The sequence below is a fragment of the Nipponia nippon genome, unplaced genomic scaffold, assembly GCF_047370975.1.
Source record: "Nipponia nippon isolate SJK-2023a ecotype South Korea unplaced genomic scaffold, ASM4737097v1 scaffold_8, whole genome shotgun sequence".
Lineage (NCBI taxonomy): Eukaryota > Metazoa > Chordata > Aves > Pelecaniformes > Threskiornithidae > Nipponia > Nipponia nippon.
Window position 1 is genome coordinate 583812 of NW_028262402.1, and position 20981 is coordinate 604792.

At 40.6% G+C, this 20981-nt stretch overlaps 1 protein-coding gene across 1 annotated transcript in view; it reads left to right on the plus strand.

Moving 5' to 3' along the window:
* The window catches only part of GRIN3A (glutamate ionotropic receptor NMDA type subunit 3A), a 73710-nt gene that overhangs the window by 13475 nt on the left and 39254 nt on the right, over nucleotides 1-20981 (plus strand). The window contains exon 2 of the mRNA XM_009473205.2: nucleotides 16065-16669. Coding sequence (XP_009471480.2) covers nucleotides 16065-16669 — 605 coding nt within the window. The remainder of the gene's footprint in view (nucleotides 1-16064; nucleotides 16670-20981) is intronic.

Here is a 20981-nt window from a genome sequence, read left to right on the forward strand (position 1 = left end):
AGCTGGAACTTGCAAATACTGCAAGTGTTCAGTTTTGCTTTTCATTTTCTATGAGCATTTGTCCTAGTGTAATTTGATTACTGGAATGTTCATGAAGAGCAAATGTTGAGGAGAACAAGAACAGCTGAAGCGAATCATTTCATTCATGTGAGTATCTATGTGTTGTTTCTGTTGCAATTGCCATCATTAAAAAAACCAAACCAATATATTCAGACTTGCTGTTTATTTAAGCGTGGTATGGCTTTGCTTAGGATGAGGAACAAGTCCAGCAGGATTTGTGGCTTGTTGCTGGCATATTAAAATGATATTTATAAGTGAATTTAACACTTCTATCAACTTTAACCTTAAATTTTACCTGACTTTGCCTTATTTTCACCAGAGAGTTCCCTTAAAAATCTATAGAAAGCCATTTACTGACTTAAGATGAAGGATAATTAAGACAATTAATCTTTTCGTGTATCTGTATTATGCCAGCACTATGAGAGCAAATGCATGTCTTCCAAGAGTCATACAAAATTATTACAATCTTATTAGAGAATAATAAGCAGCAAGATGGCTTATTATTGTTAGTAAGAGGGGGAGAAATGAGCATGCAGTCTGACCATTGAACAGGGGACACAAATGGGAAATACAGTCTTCTCCAACACAGTTAAAAACTGTATGGGAAAATACACTGGGCTGAGTACTGGAATAGTTACTGGTCTACCAGTCCAGGCATGGAGTAGTCCAGCTGCATTTCCTTGTTTTGTCAGACATTTCCTCTGGAAGGTTAAAAGTTGTCCAAGGCTGTCAAAATCAACAGCAGCCTGTTGCCTGTGTGTAAACAACGCGCCGAGTCTGTGTGCCCATTTGACCACTGCGCAACATAATGACAGTGTGGTCGCCATTGGAGCTGTTGCGTGGTGCTGTGGCATCCATCCTTTTTAAGAGTATTAGCAGTGAGAGGAAGAAACAGCCAACCCAGAGAGCAAGTTCCCTGCTGTGGACGAAATCTTTTTTTGCAGAAGACTTTATTTGACCTGAGTGGTGCTTTCAGTCACACGGTGTGGGCCAGGAGACCAACACTGCCCTCCTGGCAGAGTAATTTCCCTTGCCTTCACTGTGAGATTGGAGGGGGGTGTTGCAGCAGCCTTCGCGCTTCTTTGCCTGGTGTCCCACCGACGCAGTTTAACAGTCTTCGTGTGTGTTAGTCAACATGCTCAAGCATGTATAGAATCTTCAGTCATTTTAAGCGTGGTCTCCAAACTTTGCTTACCTTTCAGAAAAGAAAAACCAGCCTTTCACAGAAGATCCTGCTTTCTGTGAGTGTCTGTGTCTCCCTTTTATTCTCACAGCTGGCTAGCTGTTTCACTCCAATTTATTTATAATACCTCATGGTGTTCTGTGTGGTACCTGGTAAAGGGTTTTAAGCAGGGAATTTTACAGAATATTTCAGTTCCCTTGCTCAAATGGGACAGTGCAGACTCTGTGTTGATGCAAAACATCAAAGCAATATTACAACGAAATTCAGAGCTTAAGGTTTGTCACCTTCCTTAGTTTCATCCCTGGTCACTGAAATGTGTAGAAGTATAATTTATCTTTTGGAAAACTGACCAAGACTTTCATTCAAGTGCTAGCATCATGTAAACAGAGAAAACCGAAATGGGGAAAGAAAAAAAAAAAAACCATTCCTATTTCTTTGGGGAATATACATTTTTAGTGATTTTTTTTATGATAGGTTCTCTCCCTGAAGCAGTACTGTTTTCTGCAGAGAGAGACAGCAGCTTTGATCATACGTTCTTGCCAAACTCATAGGAGCAGTGGTCTGTCATGTTTTCCTTTCAGGTTGTCTGGGGGAATTAGATACTCCTCTGCAACACTTCCCCTTGTTCAGAGAGTTAAAAAAAATCATGGTGCCAAAAATAGTCAATGTGAATTCCTCGTCCCCAGGCTTGGTTCACCAGACTCTGCAGAGTCATCGCAGACTATTTGCATGGAGATGGTTAGACGCAAACATCTTGCTGAGATTAGTGAGACATGACGCTTTCGTATTTTATCACAAGCGCTTATCCATCTTAAACTCCCAGGGCACGCTTCATTTTCACTGGTTCTTACCCTCTCCTTTAGGAGGATACAATCACCCACTCAAGAAGCAGAAATAGTGCATGACTAACTATGTCACGGAACAAATGATTAACACTAAGTAGTTTGTGCTAGCTGTTTGCAAACAATCCACGTGCCGACAATTATGCTGAAGTAATTTTGTGAATACCTAACTCAATGTATTTTGCATAACTCAAGACTGGCTCCCAGATCATTAAATTCATAACTTCTGTCTTGTTTGTTGAATTCATAAATGTCATTATTTCTTCTAGTCCATAGAACTGGTAGTGCTAGACTCGACTGTGATATTATTCTGTAACACTGGACTGGCAAAGGCTGTAGGAAGGATGGTGGCGCCCATGAACGAGGTGCTGTTAAAAACGAGTTACAGCTGCTGTGCCTTAAGAGTTTATAAGCCACGAAGGGCAGAGGAGGGCAGTGTACGCAGGCAGATCCATTAATACATCTGATGCTTTCGGATTTGCAGCTATGCAAGTAAAGATGCTGTTTGCCCCAGCTGCACCCAGCCTACTTGCAGAGAGCTTGGTCTGCCTGCCCAAGTGCATCAGAACACTTGTGGAGTTCATTATCAGGAGCTGAGGGCTTCTTCCTCAGCTGTGATCACTCATCTGCTGACATCTGCTGACATCATGGTTAAAGAGCTGACCTAGAGAGAGCTTAGCATCCATGTGCATCATCACATGGGCCAGGGCAGGAAGAGCTGAGCTGTGAGGAAGAAAATGTCTCGTATGTCTGTAGGAAGCTCAAGCACAGAAAAGAGTTTATTGACTCATTTGGTTCGGAGTACTTTGAGAGCCTTTTGACTCACAGAAATGTGCAGCCTTACCAGATCCTAAAGCACAAAGCTCTTAAAAAATAAATTAAATACCTAACGTATTTGGGTAATTGGTGCTTTGCCATGAGTGTAGTGGTTTTCAGCTGTCACAGAGTTGCGCAACCTCTACATAACTTTAAGGAGGAGATGTGTTATTTTATAAGAGGGGGATACAGAGGCAGTAGAAATTTAAAGGAATTGCAGCAAAGAAGGTAAAGCCAGTATTGAAAAGAAAACTCAATTTGTAAAGGCCTTTCCCCTCATTTCCATGCTGCAAAGCATTCTTCCCATCAATAACATCCAGCCTGTTAAATTGTTGCTGTTACTTTCATTACCTTCTCATAAACGAAGCCAACCCCTATTAACTTGCCACAACAGTTTTTTCCCTTTCCTCCTCAAGAAACATAAAGTAACAGTGCAAATAAGTTTTTGCATAAATAGGTAGGATGAAGAACTTTTTATTTACAATGAAGTGAATTCGGTATTTAATTCCATCACAACAGCTTGTCCAGCTACTCCTCACTAGTTTTTTTCTACAAGGGTAAAAAGTACATTAAACTTCCCCACCACCAAAGGTTTTGTTAGTAAGAGCAGTATGCTGAGTTATTTTTGTCCGTATGCTATTGAGTTTCTCATTAACAAGGGAAGATCTTGTATTTCTTTGATGCAGCATGGATTTCCAGATTTTTTTTCAATGCTGTGTGGTTTATGCAGCACTCCAGCCTCACCAGCTGCTGCAGTGCTGGCTCTGCCGAGGAGCTTGCCCCCAGGCTGCGCATTGAGAACCAGCAGCACAGCAAAAAAGGAGAGAAGGCTGTAAGGCAAAAAGCTCTCTCTTTACGGTAGAGCTGCTGCACCCGCAGCAGTTGTCGGGATCTGTTGCCACCAGTAGTGATTTGTCCATATGGTGCTTTATGCAATTGCAGCAGGAAAGGGATCTACAGCGGAAGGCTGATGAGCTTCTCCTGATGGCATGATACTGGCACCAACTGCACTTGCCACAGACAGAGCCGAAGAAAAAGAGAATTACATTTGTTTGGCCAGTGCCAATGTCTCGTGATTAGTGCTAGCTTCTGGTGAGTGATGGTGTCAGACAGCAATGTGAATCTTTGGTACAGCCAGATGGTCCCATCAAGCGTGGCATGCTGTTTTTCCCAGTGTGCATGGTCACATGTTTATCTTCAGCCTGTGCCCACTGTCATGTGCTACATACATATTGATGGATACATTGCTTAAAGCCTACCAAGTATCAATTACCACTGCTCCACTGAGTCCAAATTCGGTGGCCAGTACAAAGGAGAGATAAGTAAGTATCATTCATATTTTATAGTGATTTACAAGCTCTGCAATCACTTTGTTGTTGGTCTAAATGTCCATGCTAGGTACAGAGTAAAAGACAACCTAGTAGCAGTAATTATGCAAATATTTATGCATAATAGAGAGGTGATGGTATTGTGTATTTTCTGTCAAGCATTTGGATGAGAGCAGAAGACTGAGTCAAAACTAGCAGCTGTAAATGTTCCCCTGATGATCTTGCACGTTATAAATCAACGCGTGAAACAGGGATGGGTGGTGATTTTTGATATATTCTCCCAACCCTCACCACAATACTTGCTGTAAGCCACTTTCTGCACTGTGAAGTACCTACTACAGTAAGGTCTCGTTTCATGACTCTACCCAGGACTCTTGGAATACAATGGGTAATTACTAAGTTGCTTATCTACTTAAGACTAATGAAGAAATAACAGTATCCAAATGCTTGCAGACATGGGGTCCTGATGAGGCAAGTATCAGTGGGATTGGTAATGCTTCCAGAGCACTGTGAGTAGTGTAATGGTACAAATGCCCAAATTATTTAACAATAACCCATAAAATAACTTTGCACATTCTTTTATCTATTGAGGCAGCTGTGTCTTGCATGGGAAGGAACAGGACATTTGAGCCCTAGATTCTGCTTCTGGCAAAATCTTGGTATATTCTCCAAGATGTGTGACTTAACCTCTTTTTCTCTTTTTTTTTTCCTTTTTCCTGTCTGATCGCTCCCTGTGTAAGAGGGTGTGAAATATTTATCTTGCTGTAAGCCTTAAGATGGGCAGAGAGCCATTTCTCAAAGGAGCGAGAAGCCTGGCCCTGCTGCAGTGGTGATCTGTACCCCCCAGGGCACTGCAGAGGGGGGTTATCCCCATTTTACAGAGAGAGGTTTGCTTGCAAAGGGAGCAGAAGGCAAGGCAGGGATTTCAAACTGGATCACTTAGTTTCTATATTCGACAGCCAGCCAGGGCCTCTTCCTCCTCCTCCTCCTCCTCCTCTCCCTGTGTGCCTTGGTAACGGGCTCTGCGTAGTCACACGCTTTTGTGGGTAGTTGCTATATGCTTTATTGGAAACTCAAATGCTTCTGCCTTTGGGGGCGGGGGGTAGGTGCCTCCTGATTACAGGATCATGCCTTATTTTGTGTTTTGCATGCTCAGAAAAGCAATTTGCAAACACTGCCACAAAATTTCTAAATTGTAAAGTTGTCTTTTGGTTTGGGGTTTTTTTGTTGTTGTTTTGTTTTGTTTTTGAATGACAATGAATTAATCCAGGATTGGGGAGTAAAATAGGAAGCAGTGATTAAAAATTTTACAACGAATATAAGTCACTAGGCTTTGCTGCATTTTCAAAAGTCAGATTCTTGTCTTCTCTTGAACGACAGTAAATCTGCAGCCGAGGAGCTCACAAACATCACACCTCCCAATTTATTTATTTTTTCCTCCTGCAGCAACTGCTGGTGTTGAGTGACACTTATCCTTGAACTATTTCTTGTGCAAACAAACTGCCTCCTCCTGAGGCAAGTAGCTTCACCATGTGGTGCCATTAGTGAAAGGTGCCCAGCAAGGTGAGGATGCCCATGCAGGATGAGACCCTCCTACCCTGGTCAGCAGGTCAGCATCACAGACTTTGGGCAGGCAGCAAGTGGCGTTTCACGGCCACTCAGGATGGCGCGTCCCGGTGGCTGGTCCCCTCTGTCAGCTCCCTGCCCCACCGCACACAGAGTATATTTGTTTTTAAAAGAGATGTTTGATTTTTTAATTTTTTTTCCCCTGCTTACCCCCTGCCCTGAGAGCCAATTATAACTCTTCTTTCTAATTTTCTGTCTTTCTAATTAAATCGCTGGTGTATTAAATAAGAAACCTCAAGTGGAGATGTTTAAATTCTTTTCCTGATTTTAAGCCAAGCAAGTACACACAAGAATTCACCTTAGAGCCATGATTTAAATGTCTACCCTCAGAAAGATGAACTACTAAATTAATCTACACTGGCCTCATTTAATAGAGTTAAGAGATCAGTCTTTGCAAGCTTAATTCTCAGCTTTCTTTCATACAAAAAATCAATATGGAGCAAAATGCACCTGTAGGTAAAATTAATCCTGGGGAACATGCTCGGAGCAAGGCCCAGCAGAAGAGGACATGATTATGAGCTGATGGTGGCTTTCTGAGGAACGGGTCACGGGTCAGAATTCACTCCCACTGTAGTTTGCCACATGCAGGTATCGTTTCAGTGACTGCTCCATACATAACTGCATGCAGCACAACCCGTGGGTATTTCTCTGACAGGCAGGGACCTGTAGAGACAAAGAGGCTCATTTGGTCACTGGTCATTGTCCTCGAGGAGCAGCACCCAGTGCCCTGCAAGGAGTGTGGGGAGTCCCACGGCAGCCAGGGCTGTCCTGTGCCTGGAGGTGCTGCCTGCAGCAGGACAGCCCTGCACGCTGCATCCTGAATGTCGTTTTACAGCATTGGCTCAGGATGAACGGGGAAGATTTCTTTGTTGAATTGCCATCTCCTTCCTCATTTGTCTCTGAGATCAAATGACCTGGTTTCACTCTGCTGAGCTGCAAACACCAGATAGGGTTGCACAGCCTGTTGGCAGGCACATAGTCATTCGTAAAAATAATGAGACACAGGGGCAGAACTACTGAGGGTATGGGGAATGCAAATGCTCAGGAAGAGTTGAAGATTCTTTCAAGCCATGCTGGAATTGAACTGGTGAGTGAAAAAGGTGCTCCAGATTTTATTCCTTGCTCCAGGTGTTAATGGTGGATAAAACCTGACTGGATTAAATGCTGTGTGGATACACCAGGTGCATATCAGAAAGGACAATAGCTGCTTTCGTAAAATGGAATCAAACTTCTTTTGCCTACATATCATGAATCAATCTCTCTGTACTCCTCCTTATATTCTACATTTTCTTCCAGAATTAATTTATTTTTGTTTGGCCAGAATTTTGCGCATGCCTAAAAAGCTAGGTCATACAGAAAGTGAACTCATAGTTTGTTGTGCTTGTGAAAAAGTAGCATTTTGTAGTGATATACTGCAACATGTCCATCTTGCTGATGGGAAGGTGGAAGCTGCTGTAACAGGGCAAGGATGGGAATGCCATTGCGAGAGGCCTTTATGCTGAGGAGCCTGGCAGGGATGACATGCCAAGGAGCCCAGTGTAGAGCAATGCTTGGCAACGTGCGTTGTAATTACAGGCTTGGTTGCCAAATTCTCTGTCAACTCTTGCACTGTGTTAACAGTAGTCCTCAAGACCAAGGCATCAGAGCAAACACCACGTGCAATTAACATCAGCTTTAGAAACCCATTCTATATGTGAAGCCAAGAGTTTATTGTTAGTGTAATTAAAGTCCTAGCAGTCTAATCAAAGTAGTATTATTGGTCCCAGTGATGCTAACACTTATAGGCAAATTATGCAAGTACTACAGCTCATTCTCAGTAATGATACAGTTCAAATTGTTGTATACGCAGTTCCCGTATCTCTTTTCTCAGGTGTTGGGCTCACCCTTCTGTGCACCTCTGGATCCCAAGGTCAGCATCACAAATCTTCTTTAGGCAGACAGAGCAAGTGGATGTGTGTTTTCAGGGGTTGGGGGTTGTTAGCGGCAAGTCATCTGTGTCCCAGGATCTCTAAAGGGAGGAGTATTATGTTGATGGCAGGAGTTTCTTCCTCCTCTGGGTTTGCTTTTGGTCACTTTTATGTGTTTGTTAATGCTGTCTGGATGTCTGCTGTATTTACTTGCCCATTCCTCATGGGTTTGCAGTTTCACCTTATATCCACATTTGTGGTACCTGGTATATATTACGTATTAGATACTTGTTCTTTGCTCTCTCTAAACCCAGTTTTACTCAGCTCCCAAGGTTGCAATCTGCTAGTGACCAGTAGCTGACCATTAGTGAGTTGTGATTTTTAGCCCTGGCACTTCTGGTGCCATCCTGTGCTTGCAGTGTTAAGGCTTCTGCTGTGATCTTGTGATAGCACTTCTGAGGATCCTTGATATAACCCCGTTTGGTTTTTTCATCAGCCTTTGAACTGTAATTTCTTGATAATCCAAGTAACATTTTATTACTGCAGCTTGATCACATTTATATCCTTGATCTAGGGACATTAGTAATTACTCTAAAAGACTAGTAAGAGTTCTTCCATTAGCAGACACGCACACAGAGTGCTCTGGTAGCTACTTAAATAATTTTCTTCAAGTTAAAACAGCACCACTGGTGTGTTATCAGAATTTCTTTACAGCAGGGTCTTCCTACATCAGACCTCAGATATTAGGACGGTGAGAACCAAGGAGGCAGATCTCAGCAAGCCCAAAGTGCAGGCACTGTCTGCTCCCAGGTGCTGCCATGGTTTTGGCTCTTCTGCTATCAAAAGTTGAATTGCTACCTGCCCTCAGGAACCAAAAACTGGGGGGAAAAAAGCCCTTCTCCTGTGCATCACTTGAATAACGTGCATGGGAAAACTCAGACTGCCTGCTTGGGAGTCACTTTAAAACAGAGCCCTTCTGACTGCTAGCCAGGATGTGAAAAGCACCAATGTTTGTGAGGTGCTTCTCAACAGAGAAGCACGCAAACACCCCTTTGACTTAGTTGAATGCCACATCTCCTCAAGGGAAGAATTAAATTCTTCTCAATGGCATTTTCCAGCCATTCAAGCTTGTAGTTGCATTCAGAATAACCCTGAATAGAGACACCTCTGTGGAACAGCCACTGTATTTTGCATCCTTTACAAGTGTGGGAAGACCCATAATGGGGTAGCTACAGCATGAACGCCAAATGAGAAATCCTGCTCACAAACATGACAGTCTAGATGAGGCCAGCCGTAAGAAAATGTGTTAATGGGAAATGGCATTAGAAATAAAGCCTGGGGTAGAGCTAGCCAAGATCTCCTCGCTCTTGCTGGCAAGTGCTCACTCACCTGTGACAACCTTATTCCATAACAGTGTTGAGCTGCTAGAAAATAATACCATGCAGTAACAAATTGTCCATTGTGGCTGGTATTCACACTCAGTATCTCCTCACATCTTTTACCCAAAAATTTGCCAGGGCTTTGCAGACATTGATTACAGTACTGTAGCACCTGGGAGCAAGAGTCACAGCCATGGACCCAGCCACCTCTTTCTCCCATTTGAAGTGTACCAGAGAGCAGAGGTGGCTCTCTAGAGTTTTGCATTGCCCTATTAATGATGGAGGGAAGCCTATCATGGAGAATTAATGCAACTCCCCCGATCTATTTGTATTAGCAATCATCTGTCTTTTCTTAAATATAATGATACATGTTAGGGAAGGAAAAGCTATTTTGGCTCTTGGCATCTGTATGAAATATTCTTTGTCAAACTTCAAATGTTGGATTTTTTTTTTTTCCTCCTGGAGCAAAGAACACCTTGAGGTTTTTGAAATATTATGACTTATGATAATTTATAAGTGGCTATGAAGATAAATAATTGGTCTTGCTTTCCAAGAACAGCTGAAAGTTCATATTTTATATTGCCTCTTTGACCTTGTACAGCTGCACATATTCAGAGTAGTTTGGAGTATTTGTATGTAGGCATTAGAGATGCTAAGCAACCTCAATTCATGACCGTCTGGTCTAACAAGAGAAATCATTTTCAGGACAAACTAAGTCAAGACTTAAATTAATCTAACTGTTCTGGTTTTGTGGGTTTTAAAATCAACAATCAGTGCCTTGTTAGGATCTGCTTATAAGCATTGCCTGGACGGATGCCAGGCTTCTTTTGGTGCAGGAATCAGGACAGCTCTGGCAGTCTAAGCTAGGTTTTCTCTCTCAGAAGCTTTAAGCCATCTGCAAAAAATAGCCTTTAGTGTAGGGACCTGCCCTGTTTCAAATTATGGTTTTGGTCAAACAAGTGTGTATGTGGAGACAGACACGCAAGACAAGAAAAAGAGGAATTCATGAAGTCATCCTCCTCTTTTTGGGCCAAAGCAAGTCTGGGATTTTCTTCCCCAGATAACCAAAAGTCTAAGTAGCAGAAGAAATGTACTACTGCTATTTTTAATCATCCTGATGCTGCTGCTTAAAGAGATGCTTAACCGTTTTGCTGGATGAAGGCCTAGGAGCCAAATCTAACACTTATTGACATCCATGACAAGGCTGTGGGAGTTTAAATGGGACCAGCAGAGAACCCAGGAGCTGCACAACACCAGGGCCCAGCTCCCAGTGCTCTTCACAGGGGAGCAGAGGGATGCATGCCTGCCCCGCACACCGCTTGCATCTCTGCAGAAGCTGCAGAACGGATTTTGGAAAGAAAACCTGGATGCTTCACCGTCCACTGTGGAACCTGCAGGTGCATGGCCTCTTGGCCACAGTGGACAGAGCGGGTTTCTCACTGCAGCCTGGAGGTGGACGTGCTGGAGCACACCTTCCCTCTGTTGCTGCCAGGTGGATCGTCCAGCGATTGGGATACAATATGGTGGGCAGCTCAGCAGCTGGTCGGGCAGGGCAGCAGAATCTCTCCACCCAAAGTCCTTCCCGCAGTCTGTCAGCTGCCAACACAAAATCCTTCTTGAAGCATTGCAGTTTCAGCAGTAAGGCAGATATTAAAAAACATAAACTAACATTTCACAGCAAGGAAGAAGAAATAGGTGTGCCTGTAGCCTTTAGGGAACTGGGTTTTAAGCCTAAATTTTGTAGTTTCAACCATGGAAGAAAGAGCTTCCCAGTTTTTGAATCTATGGCATCAGCTTGCTCACAGCTGCCATTTATCTCTGTTTGTAAAGCTGTGAGTCCCCACAGTTGCACTGTAAGCCAGAAGGCTTTTTTTTTTTTTCCTTTGGTGGAGCTTTCTCTGATGTAATTATATAGCCTGTTTTCTCTTTCGTGTTTCTTATCGTAAATATATATTTGAGCACTGCCTTTGCCCCCAAGGGTCAGAGGTGAATAATATTCTCTGTGTATTGTTTACTTTTACACAGTTAGCAAAAGAATATTCACATATATGCTTTTAACTCTGCTAATGAAGCTATCATAATGTCAAATGAAATGTCACTGTGACCATGCCTAATTAGCATTACAAATTTGGTTGAAGAGATAAATGACCAGATCCTTCAGGGTATAAGTCAGTCCAGCTCCAGGCATTCGTGCTCACAAGATTTACAAAGGCTAAGGATGGGTCTACAGGCTACTGAAATGGAGACTTGAAAAATGTTGCATTAATGAAATGCAAATCATGTATCAGTTGTTAAATGAACCTGCTATCTGAAGTGTCTCAGGCAATGAAACTAAAACTGCTCTGGTTGAGATACAAAAAGTGAATAAGTAGTTACAGTCTCTGCTGATGTATGGGAGCGAAACATATCAGACCATGTAAAGCTTAATATTCCATGAATGGCTTGGTCCAAAGCCCACTGAAAGTCAGTGGAAAGACTGTTGGTAAGTGATCCAAAGGTGATTAGTCAGAAATTAAGGATTCTAGCCCTGTTCTTTACCCAGTAAAAACTGAAGTCAGTTGATCATGGCTGTTTTATAAAACAAGAGCTAATGATGTGCAATAAAAAATTAATCTCTCACAGACACAGAAAATGTTTTTGCTAGTGACACTATGTAAATGCAAACACATTATTAAAAACAGATCACAATTAACATTATTCAAATAAGGTTTAATTCTGTGTATAATTTGAAGAAACTGATGCAAGTCATATCATCTTTAATGACAGCTTAAAGACAAATTTAAACAAAGCAACTGAATTTCCATATGAGCTTTAATTGACAGTTTAACTGAAATAGTCAAACTTTACTAATTTCCAAAGTGAGGTAATGAAGGAGTTTGCCCAAGAACTTTATTAAGGATGGATGGGCACAGTTCAATGTACTGATACTATTTCATAAATCTTCTGTTCCATGACAAGTACAAAGTTACACACATCTAAACTATCATTTAAGTTGTCAAAAGCCTTTGCTATGAAATTATGCAGTCTCAGTGATTGGTACTGAAAGACTGAATAAACAATTTTCAAAAGTTCCTCATTAAAAAGCAGTAATTGTTTATTTTGAAGAAAGAAAAATGAATAAAAATATGTAAAAGCATTAAGAACACTATAGTATCAAAGGTTGTATACTGACATGTGACTTCTGTGTAATTTTTTTCAGGGCCTATATGTTCAACTGCATCCTACAAATGACAAATAAACCTTTCAAAATAAAATTAAGAAGGTATTAAATCCAAACGTCTCCAAACATCTCCATATCCTTTCCTAAAAGGATCTTCTTTTGCCTATAAAACCAGTGAAGTCAACTAACCACTCACTGAATGAGGCCAGAGAGAGTTCTTCTTGGTTGAGCTGTGAAACAGTGTGGCCCATCAAGTATCCCCTTCCCTCAGTCCCAGTACAAAACAAACATTAATTGCTGTTCCTCCCCAACATCTGGAGCGGTGTTTGCATGGTGGGCTGAGAATTAGCTGAAAGTTAAGCAGAAGACAAAACACGAGAGTGACTGAATTTTATGTATCAGAAAAATTCTGAAGATGGGTTTGCAGTCCCAATACACTTAATAAAGAGGCTGTGTTTGCTGCTTTTTCAGGGCTGAATGTTTACCTTTCAAGCACATTAACAGGGAATTTAGCAACTAATAAATCACAGTGGTGATAAGTGCTCACGTAGATGCACCTGTGGCCTTTTGAAAGTGACAGCTGAAGCAGAGATGGTTTCACACCAAGAAGCACTTTTAAATGCAGGCTCAGTCTAAGCCAGGTTATCCCAAATCCATCTCCGTTCAGTGAAGGAGCAGCATCTCAATACAAGAACAGTCTGTTAGACCATATAGACACATCCAAGTATATTGCACATAAGACAGGGCCCAACGCTAGAGCTCCTGAGGACTAAGCCTGTAGCTGCACTGCTATAGGAGAGCCCAGCCCTGCACCTAAGAATACCAAGTCACATGGAAACTGCCTTCACCTGCACTGCTGAGTAAAATTATGTCCAGTTTTCTGACCCTGAGGCAAAGTTTTGCTTTCTCTGGACTATGTGTTTGGTGCTGTGTTTGCTCTGGGCCCAGTGTAATGTCCAGTGACACTAAGGTGTAATTTTTGTGTTAGCTTTATCAGTTCAAAGTGGTTTAATACTAGAAGAACTGTGCTGTAGATAAACAGAAGCAGTCTTGCATATGTGAAACTGTGCATACGCCCTGGGTTTAGCATGAGAACATAGAGGTCTTTGAAGATCTAAACCTGCTGGGTAAGATGGAGAACCAGTTCTTATGCAGTCTTATCCATACTGCGTACTGGGAGTGATCCCCAAAATGTGCTAGGACCCAAACTGCAAATGCATGGTATGAGAACGCTAATTGGCGTGCACCAAAACCAGACCAGCGACAAACTAAGCAGTACAAATGCTCAAGTTTGTTCCTGGGGCTGTTTTATTCAATGGTATGGATACAGTTGTTATTGCTAACTTCTATCACTCATCAGTGCATGGTTGTTGTTCTACATCCAATAGATTTGTTTTATTCCTGCACCTATACTGTAATAGCTATAGTACTATGCTAGGGAAGTTATGCTTATGAATATACTGAAGACTCTTCCTCCTACAGGTATGGTCAGGTTGTGTGCTATCATTTATATATGCAAAATGTTCTGTGTATACTGAATAACTCATTTCTTCTCCAACACTTAAGTCAACTAAGCCAGTAGGCTTGCAAAGTTTCACTGATTGGAGGCAGATCATTGTGTAAAAAGTCTTCATACTTTTACTTGATCTTGGACAGAGAGGACACAAGGAAAATCCTTTATACTCCCTTCTATTTGCAGTGAGAGACAAACTAGAGTTAATTTACCCAATCATCTCATAACCTCAGAAAAAGTTTGTTGTGATTCAGTTTGCAGAGTAATTTATTCAAATCAGTTTCCCAAACCCAGATATTATGCACAATGCTTTTTTTTCCTGAAATGTATTTTAATTAGTAGGCAATGTTTTCCGGCATGGAACGCACAGAGCCTGCACAGCTTAGCTTCTTGTGCATTCAGGAACTTGTCCTTTACCAAAGAGTCAATCCTCTTGTCTCTTACTGGCAGTACATGATGTGCATCAATTGTGGACAGTGATCTATTTAATTAGCTTATTCATGTGCCTGTGTAAAAAAAGGCCACAGGTACCAAAACCAAGAGATAACAAAAAGATCCGAGAGCATCTTCAATTACAGTATTCTCTTTATCAAGCTCTGAATTTAAATTATCTGCTCTGGAAAACAGATGATGAGTTAATGTAACTGCAAATTAACACAATGAAAGCTTGCTGCTTATAGATGGTGTTTAGCTCTTCAGTTTTTTTTTTCTCACTCCACCCCTTACATCTGTACTGGAGAGCCCATTTTAGTAAAACTAGTGCAAATTGAGTGGTTATCATATTATTCCAAATTCAGAATGACATTTCTAAGATCCATACAAACTGGAGCCTATAAAGAACAGTAAAATACTATTAAAATCAAAATGACAGCATTTTATACCAACTTTAAACACAGTAAAGGTTTGATCCCTCTTATATATAATACATGTTAACTACTGAAAATGTAAGAGGATGAAGAACAGGCCTTAAGTGTTTAGTAACTTAATGGATAGATAAAATTCAGGTACCTGTGTGGGATAAGCATTGACGTAAACATTCACATAAAGTCACAAAAAAGATCTCACAAACCACAAGATGCACTGAAACAGGCATCATAGTTCACATTTTTTGAACAGTCTCATGGCTGGAATCAAATGCCAGTGTAAAGTAAAGTAAGTTTTTTAGCAAAGCTGCACTGAAGACTGTCAAATTCTCAGCTGAAACCAAAAGTTGGAACAGTATATAATGTGCTAGCTGATGGCCTGATAGAAGCATTTTGGTAGAGCAGAGAATTATTTCATAGCAAAATGCCAGAAATTGCCTGGATTCTTTAATTTTTTTCTTCCTTACTAAGCCTGTAGATAAAATTTAACTTTATTGTTGGGACCAGGGAAGAAGGAGGAGGAATAAGAGTAAGGGAGAAGTATTTATAGATCAAATAATAAGAAAGGAAGAAATATTCACCTTAAGAGAACAGATGAATTAGTCTCACATCCTTCTTCCTTTTCTGGAAAAGATAAACCCACAGGCAATGGCGTTGGGAAACCTAACGGGTTAAGTTCTGTTATATCATCAATGGCGTGGAAAAAATGAGTATGGAATGCTTATTTATTGAATCTTTTCCATCTCAGAAATCACAGTCTGCATATCTTAGCCTCTTGTGCATTCAGTAACTTGTCCTTTACCAAAGAATCAATCTTCTCGTGTTTTGTTGGCAGTACATGACATGCATTGATTGTAGATTGTCATCTGTTTAATTAGGTTACTCATGTGTCTGTGTAAAAAAAGGCCCTAACTACCAAAAAAAAAAAAAGAGATAATAAAAAGAACTGAGGGCTCTTCTTTATTTTTCATATTTCTTCTTCTTTGTTTACCAAAGAACTTGTCAGCATCCATTGAATTTGAACATGAACACCACGATTGAACCTCAACAGTAAGGGCATACCTTCTCATATACCTGTTAGGAGAGCAGGGAAATCTTTGCTTAAGAATGCCAAGAAATCCAAAGTACAAATGGATTGAAAGAAATACAAATTCTTGGAAACAGACTCATTAGTGACTACTAAAGTTGACTCAGACTTTAGCTGAGGAAGCCCATGAATCACAGTCCATTTAAGCTGGGTGGGTATAAGTTTCCCTGTTTCTCACACAGTTCTCTTGGTTGACAGGTGATTACTTTGAACGAAATGAGTGAATAAAAATTAAGCAAACTCATTAACTTTGAGTCCAGCATATTTCTGATCAGTTATCTTTCATGTTTTGAACTACAGAATCCCCTTCACCTGCAGATGAGTTTAGAAAACTCTCTGAGTTCTGATGCTGACGTCACTTTCTCAATCCTTGCAATGAACAACTGGTATAATTTCAGCCTGATGCTATGCCAGGAGGAGTGGAACATCACAGATTTTCTCTTCCTCACACAACAGAGCTCCAAGTTCCATCTGGGATCTATTATAAATATCACAGCAAACCTCACTTCAACCACTGACCTTCTGAACTACTTACAGTTTTACCTAGAGAGCATCAAAGACACAACGTCTACTATGGTGATGTTTGGATGTGACATGGAAAAAACACGTAGGATTTTTGAAATAACCACCCAGTTTGGTGTGATGCCTCCAGAACTTCACTGGATTATTGGGGATTCACAGAATGTGGAAGAACTGAGGACAGAAGGTTTGCCACTCGGTCTCATTGCTCATGGCAAGACAACACAGTCAGTCTTTGAGCATTATGTACAGGATGCAATGGAGCTGGTAGCAAGAGCTGTAGCAGCAGCCACCATGATTCAACCTGAACTAGCTCTTATTCCAAGTACAATGAATTGCATGGACACAGATGAAAGAAATATCACTTCAGGGCAGTATTTGTCAAAGTAAGTTTTTCCTTTTCATCTTCTTTGTAGCTAATATTTGTGGTATACAAGAAAAATAATTTCTCCCTGCCTTGCCACCATTCTCAGTGGCTTAGCTATCATGCTGTTAACCCTCATACACACATCTGTTTCAGTATTTCCTCTTGTTTCATTACTTCAGGGCAAATAATGAAACTTAAATTTAGCCACAGAGGGAGATTAAGCCAGTTGTAGAAGACACTGTTCCACAGAAGTTGAGATCACACAGTAAACATAGGCTAGGTTACAGACTATGATCTGAAAGTATCTCATATTTATGTTTATGCATGTAAGAGGGAAAAGTCAGGGCTAGTGTCAAATTCTCTGAGGTTTTGAGATACTTGAGGAAATAGAAAACACAATAAGAATATTTGTGATACCAAAGCAATCAGAGAGTATAAAAGCAGATGTGTAGCCCTTGCCAGTATGCTTCCATGGAGAAGAAACAAAAAAGTTGCACCTTCACCACCTCAGAGGCTGCTGCTGCTGGTTAGAGCACTCAAAACTACAAAGTGCTGTCTTTGTTGCTTGATGCGGGAGGCTCCTCTTTCAGCTTCTGCTAAAACTGTTCCTGTAGACCACTGCATGTCACTATACCGAAGTTGCTCCCAAAACCGCTTGGGAATTCACATCTAGAAATATTCTGATTTTTAACATATGAGAGGAAAAATTGCATGGTTCTTTTTGAAAACAAACAAAAAGGTCCTTGCTAAGTATGTGAATTCATCAGCAGGTTTACATCCAGTGACTGTTGCATGTTTTCCCCCCATTACACCTGGTTTTCAGCCTACAGATTTTGTTGGATAGAGTTAGGATAAAAGTTCTTGAAGCTATTCATATGTTTGCAACTTTTTTGAAATTATATCTGAGGTGTGTCTTCATAATAATGTGGTAACAGCACTGCTCAAAACACAACCATTTGAGACCCTAACAGTTCCTTAGTTAGCACTGGTCTATAACTTAGGGGTCAACCCCCGCCCCTGTTTCCAAAGAGTGAAAAAAGGCTTGGAAGTAAATACTGCACTGGCTTGCAATGTCCCCACTGACTTGTGATACTAATTTTGTCTTATTATTCTGGATATTTTAACTAGATCATACCTAAGTTCCTGAAAAGTAAAACTCAGCAAGAGGCTTCTTAAAGTAACAAATATTTGAGGACAGTAGTTTTACAAACAGACTTTTTGAGGGTTAAGGACGGGACAAAGAAAAAGGAAAGCAAAATTAAAGCTCTTAAAAGTATTCCTGCAAAGTATTTCTTCATCATTGCTTTTTACAGAAAACTATTAGCTCTCTCATTAACAGTGACTGCTGTAATTTTTGTTATATTTTGCGAGACAACATGCAATTTCACATCTATGAAATTTATTGTTTCTTCATCTCAGTAAAGATATTGTGGAAAAGAAAAAAGAATCATATGCTTAGCCTTTTTTCCCCTAGGCATCTGCTTGTGGACCCTATTAAAGACAAAATAACAGGTTAGATAAACTCTTGTCCTGAATCACTGCAGCTGTTTTTATAGTATGTAAGTGAGACAGATACCTGATGGCCAGTACTGATGTATTTGAGTTAGAAGCATAACTATTAACTCTGAGTGGTACCAATAATTTCTCAGGCGTGAAGCACCAATGAGTGGCCTGACTGTGACCAACCTTATCCATTGCATGAGTGCTATTAGGCAAGTGGTGCACCTCCGAAGATGAAACTTTTATCTGGTGCTTAATTGAATGTTTACTAATGTGGGCGTTTTTCTGTCTGAATGAACCCATCTGTATTGGTATGTCGCCTCGGAGCTGCGGCGAGTGGGGACGGAGAAGGCACAGTGGCACAGAGCTTTGCCTCCCTTAACTGCAGTGTGTAGTTAAACAGCAGTCCCACAAGCTGCCACAGCTGACATCTGAGCTTTCCTTGCCAATGCTGCAGTCATACATTGGCTGTGCAGGCATTTAAATGCCACCCAAGAGCAGAATAACAATTGCGAACAAGACCCAGATCTAGTCCATGGCAAAGCATGCTTTTATTGATATGGATATGGATATAGATGTACAAAACCCTGAAGAGTATACTGTTATAAGTCTCCATCCTTCATTCCTCTTACAATGAGATCGATTCCCTGATCTGTTCTTGTCTGATCATGGGAGCATCCTTTTTGACGGAACAAGGCATTAAAATTTCAAAGCCTTATCTTGTCTTATAGCTTTAATTAGTCTTACAGCTTTAACTAGTATTACAGCTTTAACTCTGCTTCTTGGGTAATTTCAGCAGTCTGCTGTTTGCTTGCCCACTCTAGTTCTTGCCTGCAGTAAACTTTCCAAGAAAGATGTGGAATGATCAAGCCATCAAGCTTGAAAGAAAATGAAATCATTTAATTAAATCATTCTTAATGGTACTACAAAGATATCGCTGCTGGAGTATGGTAGTACTGCTGAAGCCCTAATGAGCCGTTCTTAGAACAAAGCATATGAAAAACAAATAAAGCTGAAATGAGCAAATGACATACTTTGGACTCATTGGTCAAACTGAAGTGACGCTAGTAAAGCTTTGACACAGCTGTCACAGACTATTGATGTGATCATCAGCTCACACATATTGACATAGGGTCAAGGAAATTGTCAAACTTGAGGATTTGGCCCTTCACGTTCTGAAATTTATACACACAGTCTTTCCATACAAATCTGTCAGTAGCTCTACAGAAAAGATATTGCTCAGATATTGCCAATGCGTCTATGCAGTACTCAGCATTTGTAATTCCCAACGATTCACACTAGAGATTGCTGGCTTAAATAATGTAGTCAGATCTTTTTATCTATTTCCTAAAGTTATTGAGTAAGGGGTTTTTTTACATGAAGTCCCTGGTGTGAGTTTCACTAGTGCTGCATACAGTGTATGCAAATGATTAGCAGCCATAGCCACTCACGTATAAAACAAAGTGTTGTTAAAATGTATTTCCCACATGGCTCCCCTCATTTATTTTGATTAATGTTCTGTCAGTACCAAAAATATAGAACATGCAAATCAGCTGCAGAAGTAAGCAACTAACTCAATAAGGTAGGGAAGTCATACATTTAAATGCTACTAAATCTCTCAGGTAACCGCTTCTAACACAATTCAACTACAGGACAGCTACAGAGGGCTCGATTCACCCTCATGGGCACACTTATTTCTACAGTGAAAGTCAGAGAACACAGTGCATAAATTCCACTGTTCTTATTCTACCTGCAGAAAGTAAATCTAATGCGTTATTCCATAGCTTCATCTACTCCCAAAGCACCTGGTCTGCAGCAAGTCATGCTGTAGTAGCAACGTGGGGCCAAATTCATCAGAACTTTGCTAGCTTATTACATCTGAGGACTTATCTCCCTCTGTTTTGGCATTTTGTAAACTGTTAACACTATTTTCCACACTTAAACAATTCCTTCAAAATTTTAGATACAGACCCATCTACACATGCAGTGGTTTTACTGTTCTTGCCATAGTGATGGCTTCAGCATATAAGCCCAGGAAGCTTGTAAAGATGAAGTTGCACAATTTTTTACAAAGACTGAGGAGGAGAGATAAAAACTAGATAAGTTTATGGACACATAAACCTTTTTTTAGTGCTTAAGATTGCCTTCCCCTATAAATTTTGTCTTGATAGTGTTTACATACACAAACATGCAAGTACACCATCAAATATGAAATACAGGGTAGGAGAAAAGGACTAGTCAAACAGTGGCAGACACCACTGATTAATGAAGTTTCAGTACCATTTAGCTAACACTAGACTAAGTGGTAAAGGATTTTAAAAGTGAGAACCACATTTATGCATCTGTCCCATTTATAAACACCTATGTGCATTTTCAGGCACAATTTTCAGATTAATTTCTTTTGACAGTATTGGCTGTGTTGTCTTTCTCCAAACTGAACCAAAACCAGACTGCATCATAAGAAGAATTTTGAAGCCATCTCAGAGAAGGCTGTCACACACACAACCACACTCAAAACTATATGATTTAGTTTTGTCGGTTTGCCCTTTGCTGAGGACAAAAACTGATATTATCTTGAGACATACACAATCCAGAGTTTTAACTGCTGAAACTCCATCAAAAGTCATCAAAAGTCATCAAAACAAAGGGTAGAGACCAGGCAGAAGTATGCAAGCCCACACACTTGCTGTGGATTTAGCCTTTTCAAATCAATTTAAGGTTATTTTTTATCCGCACTAACTATTGATAAACAATTAACCCTACTTAAAGTTTATGTCTTGCTTATTGAGGCTGGAATAACAGCTATAGCCTTTATACTTCTTTCAATACTT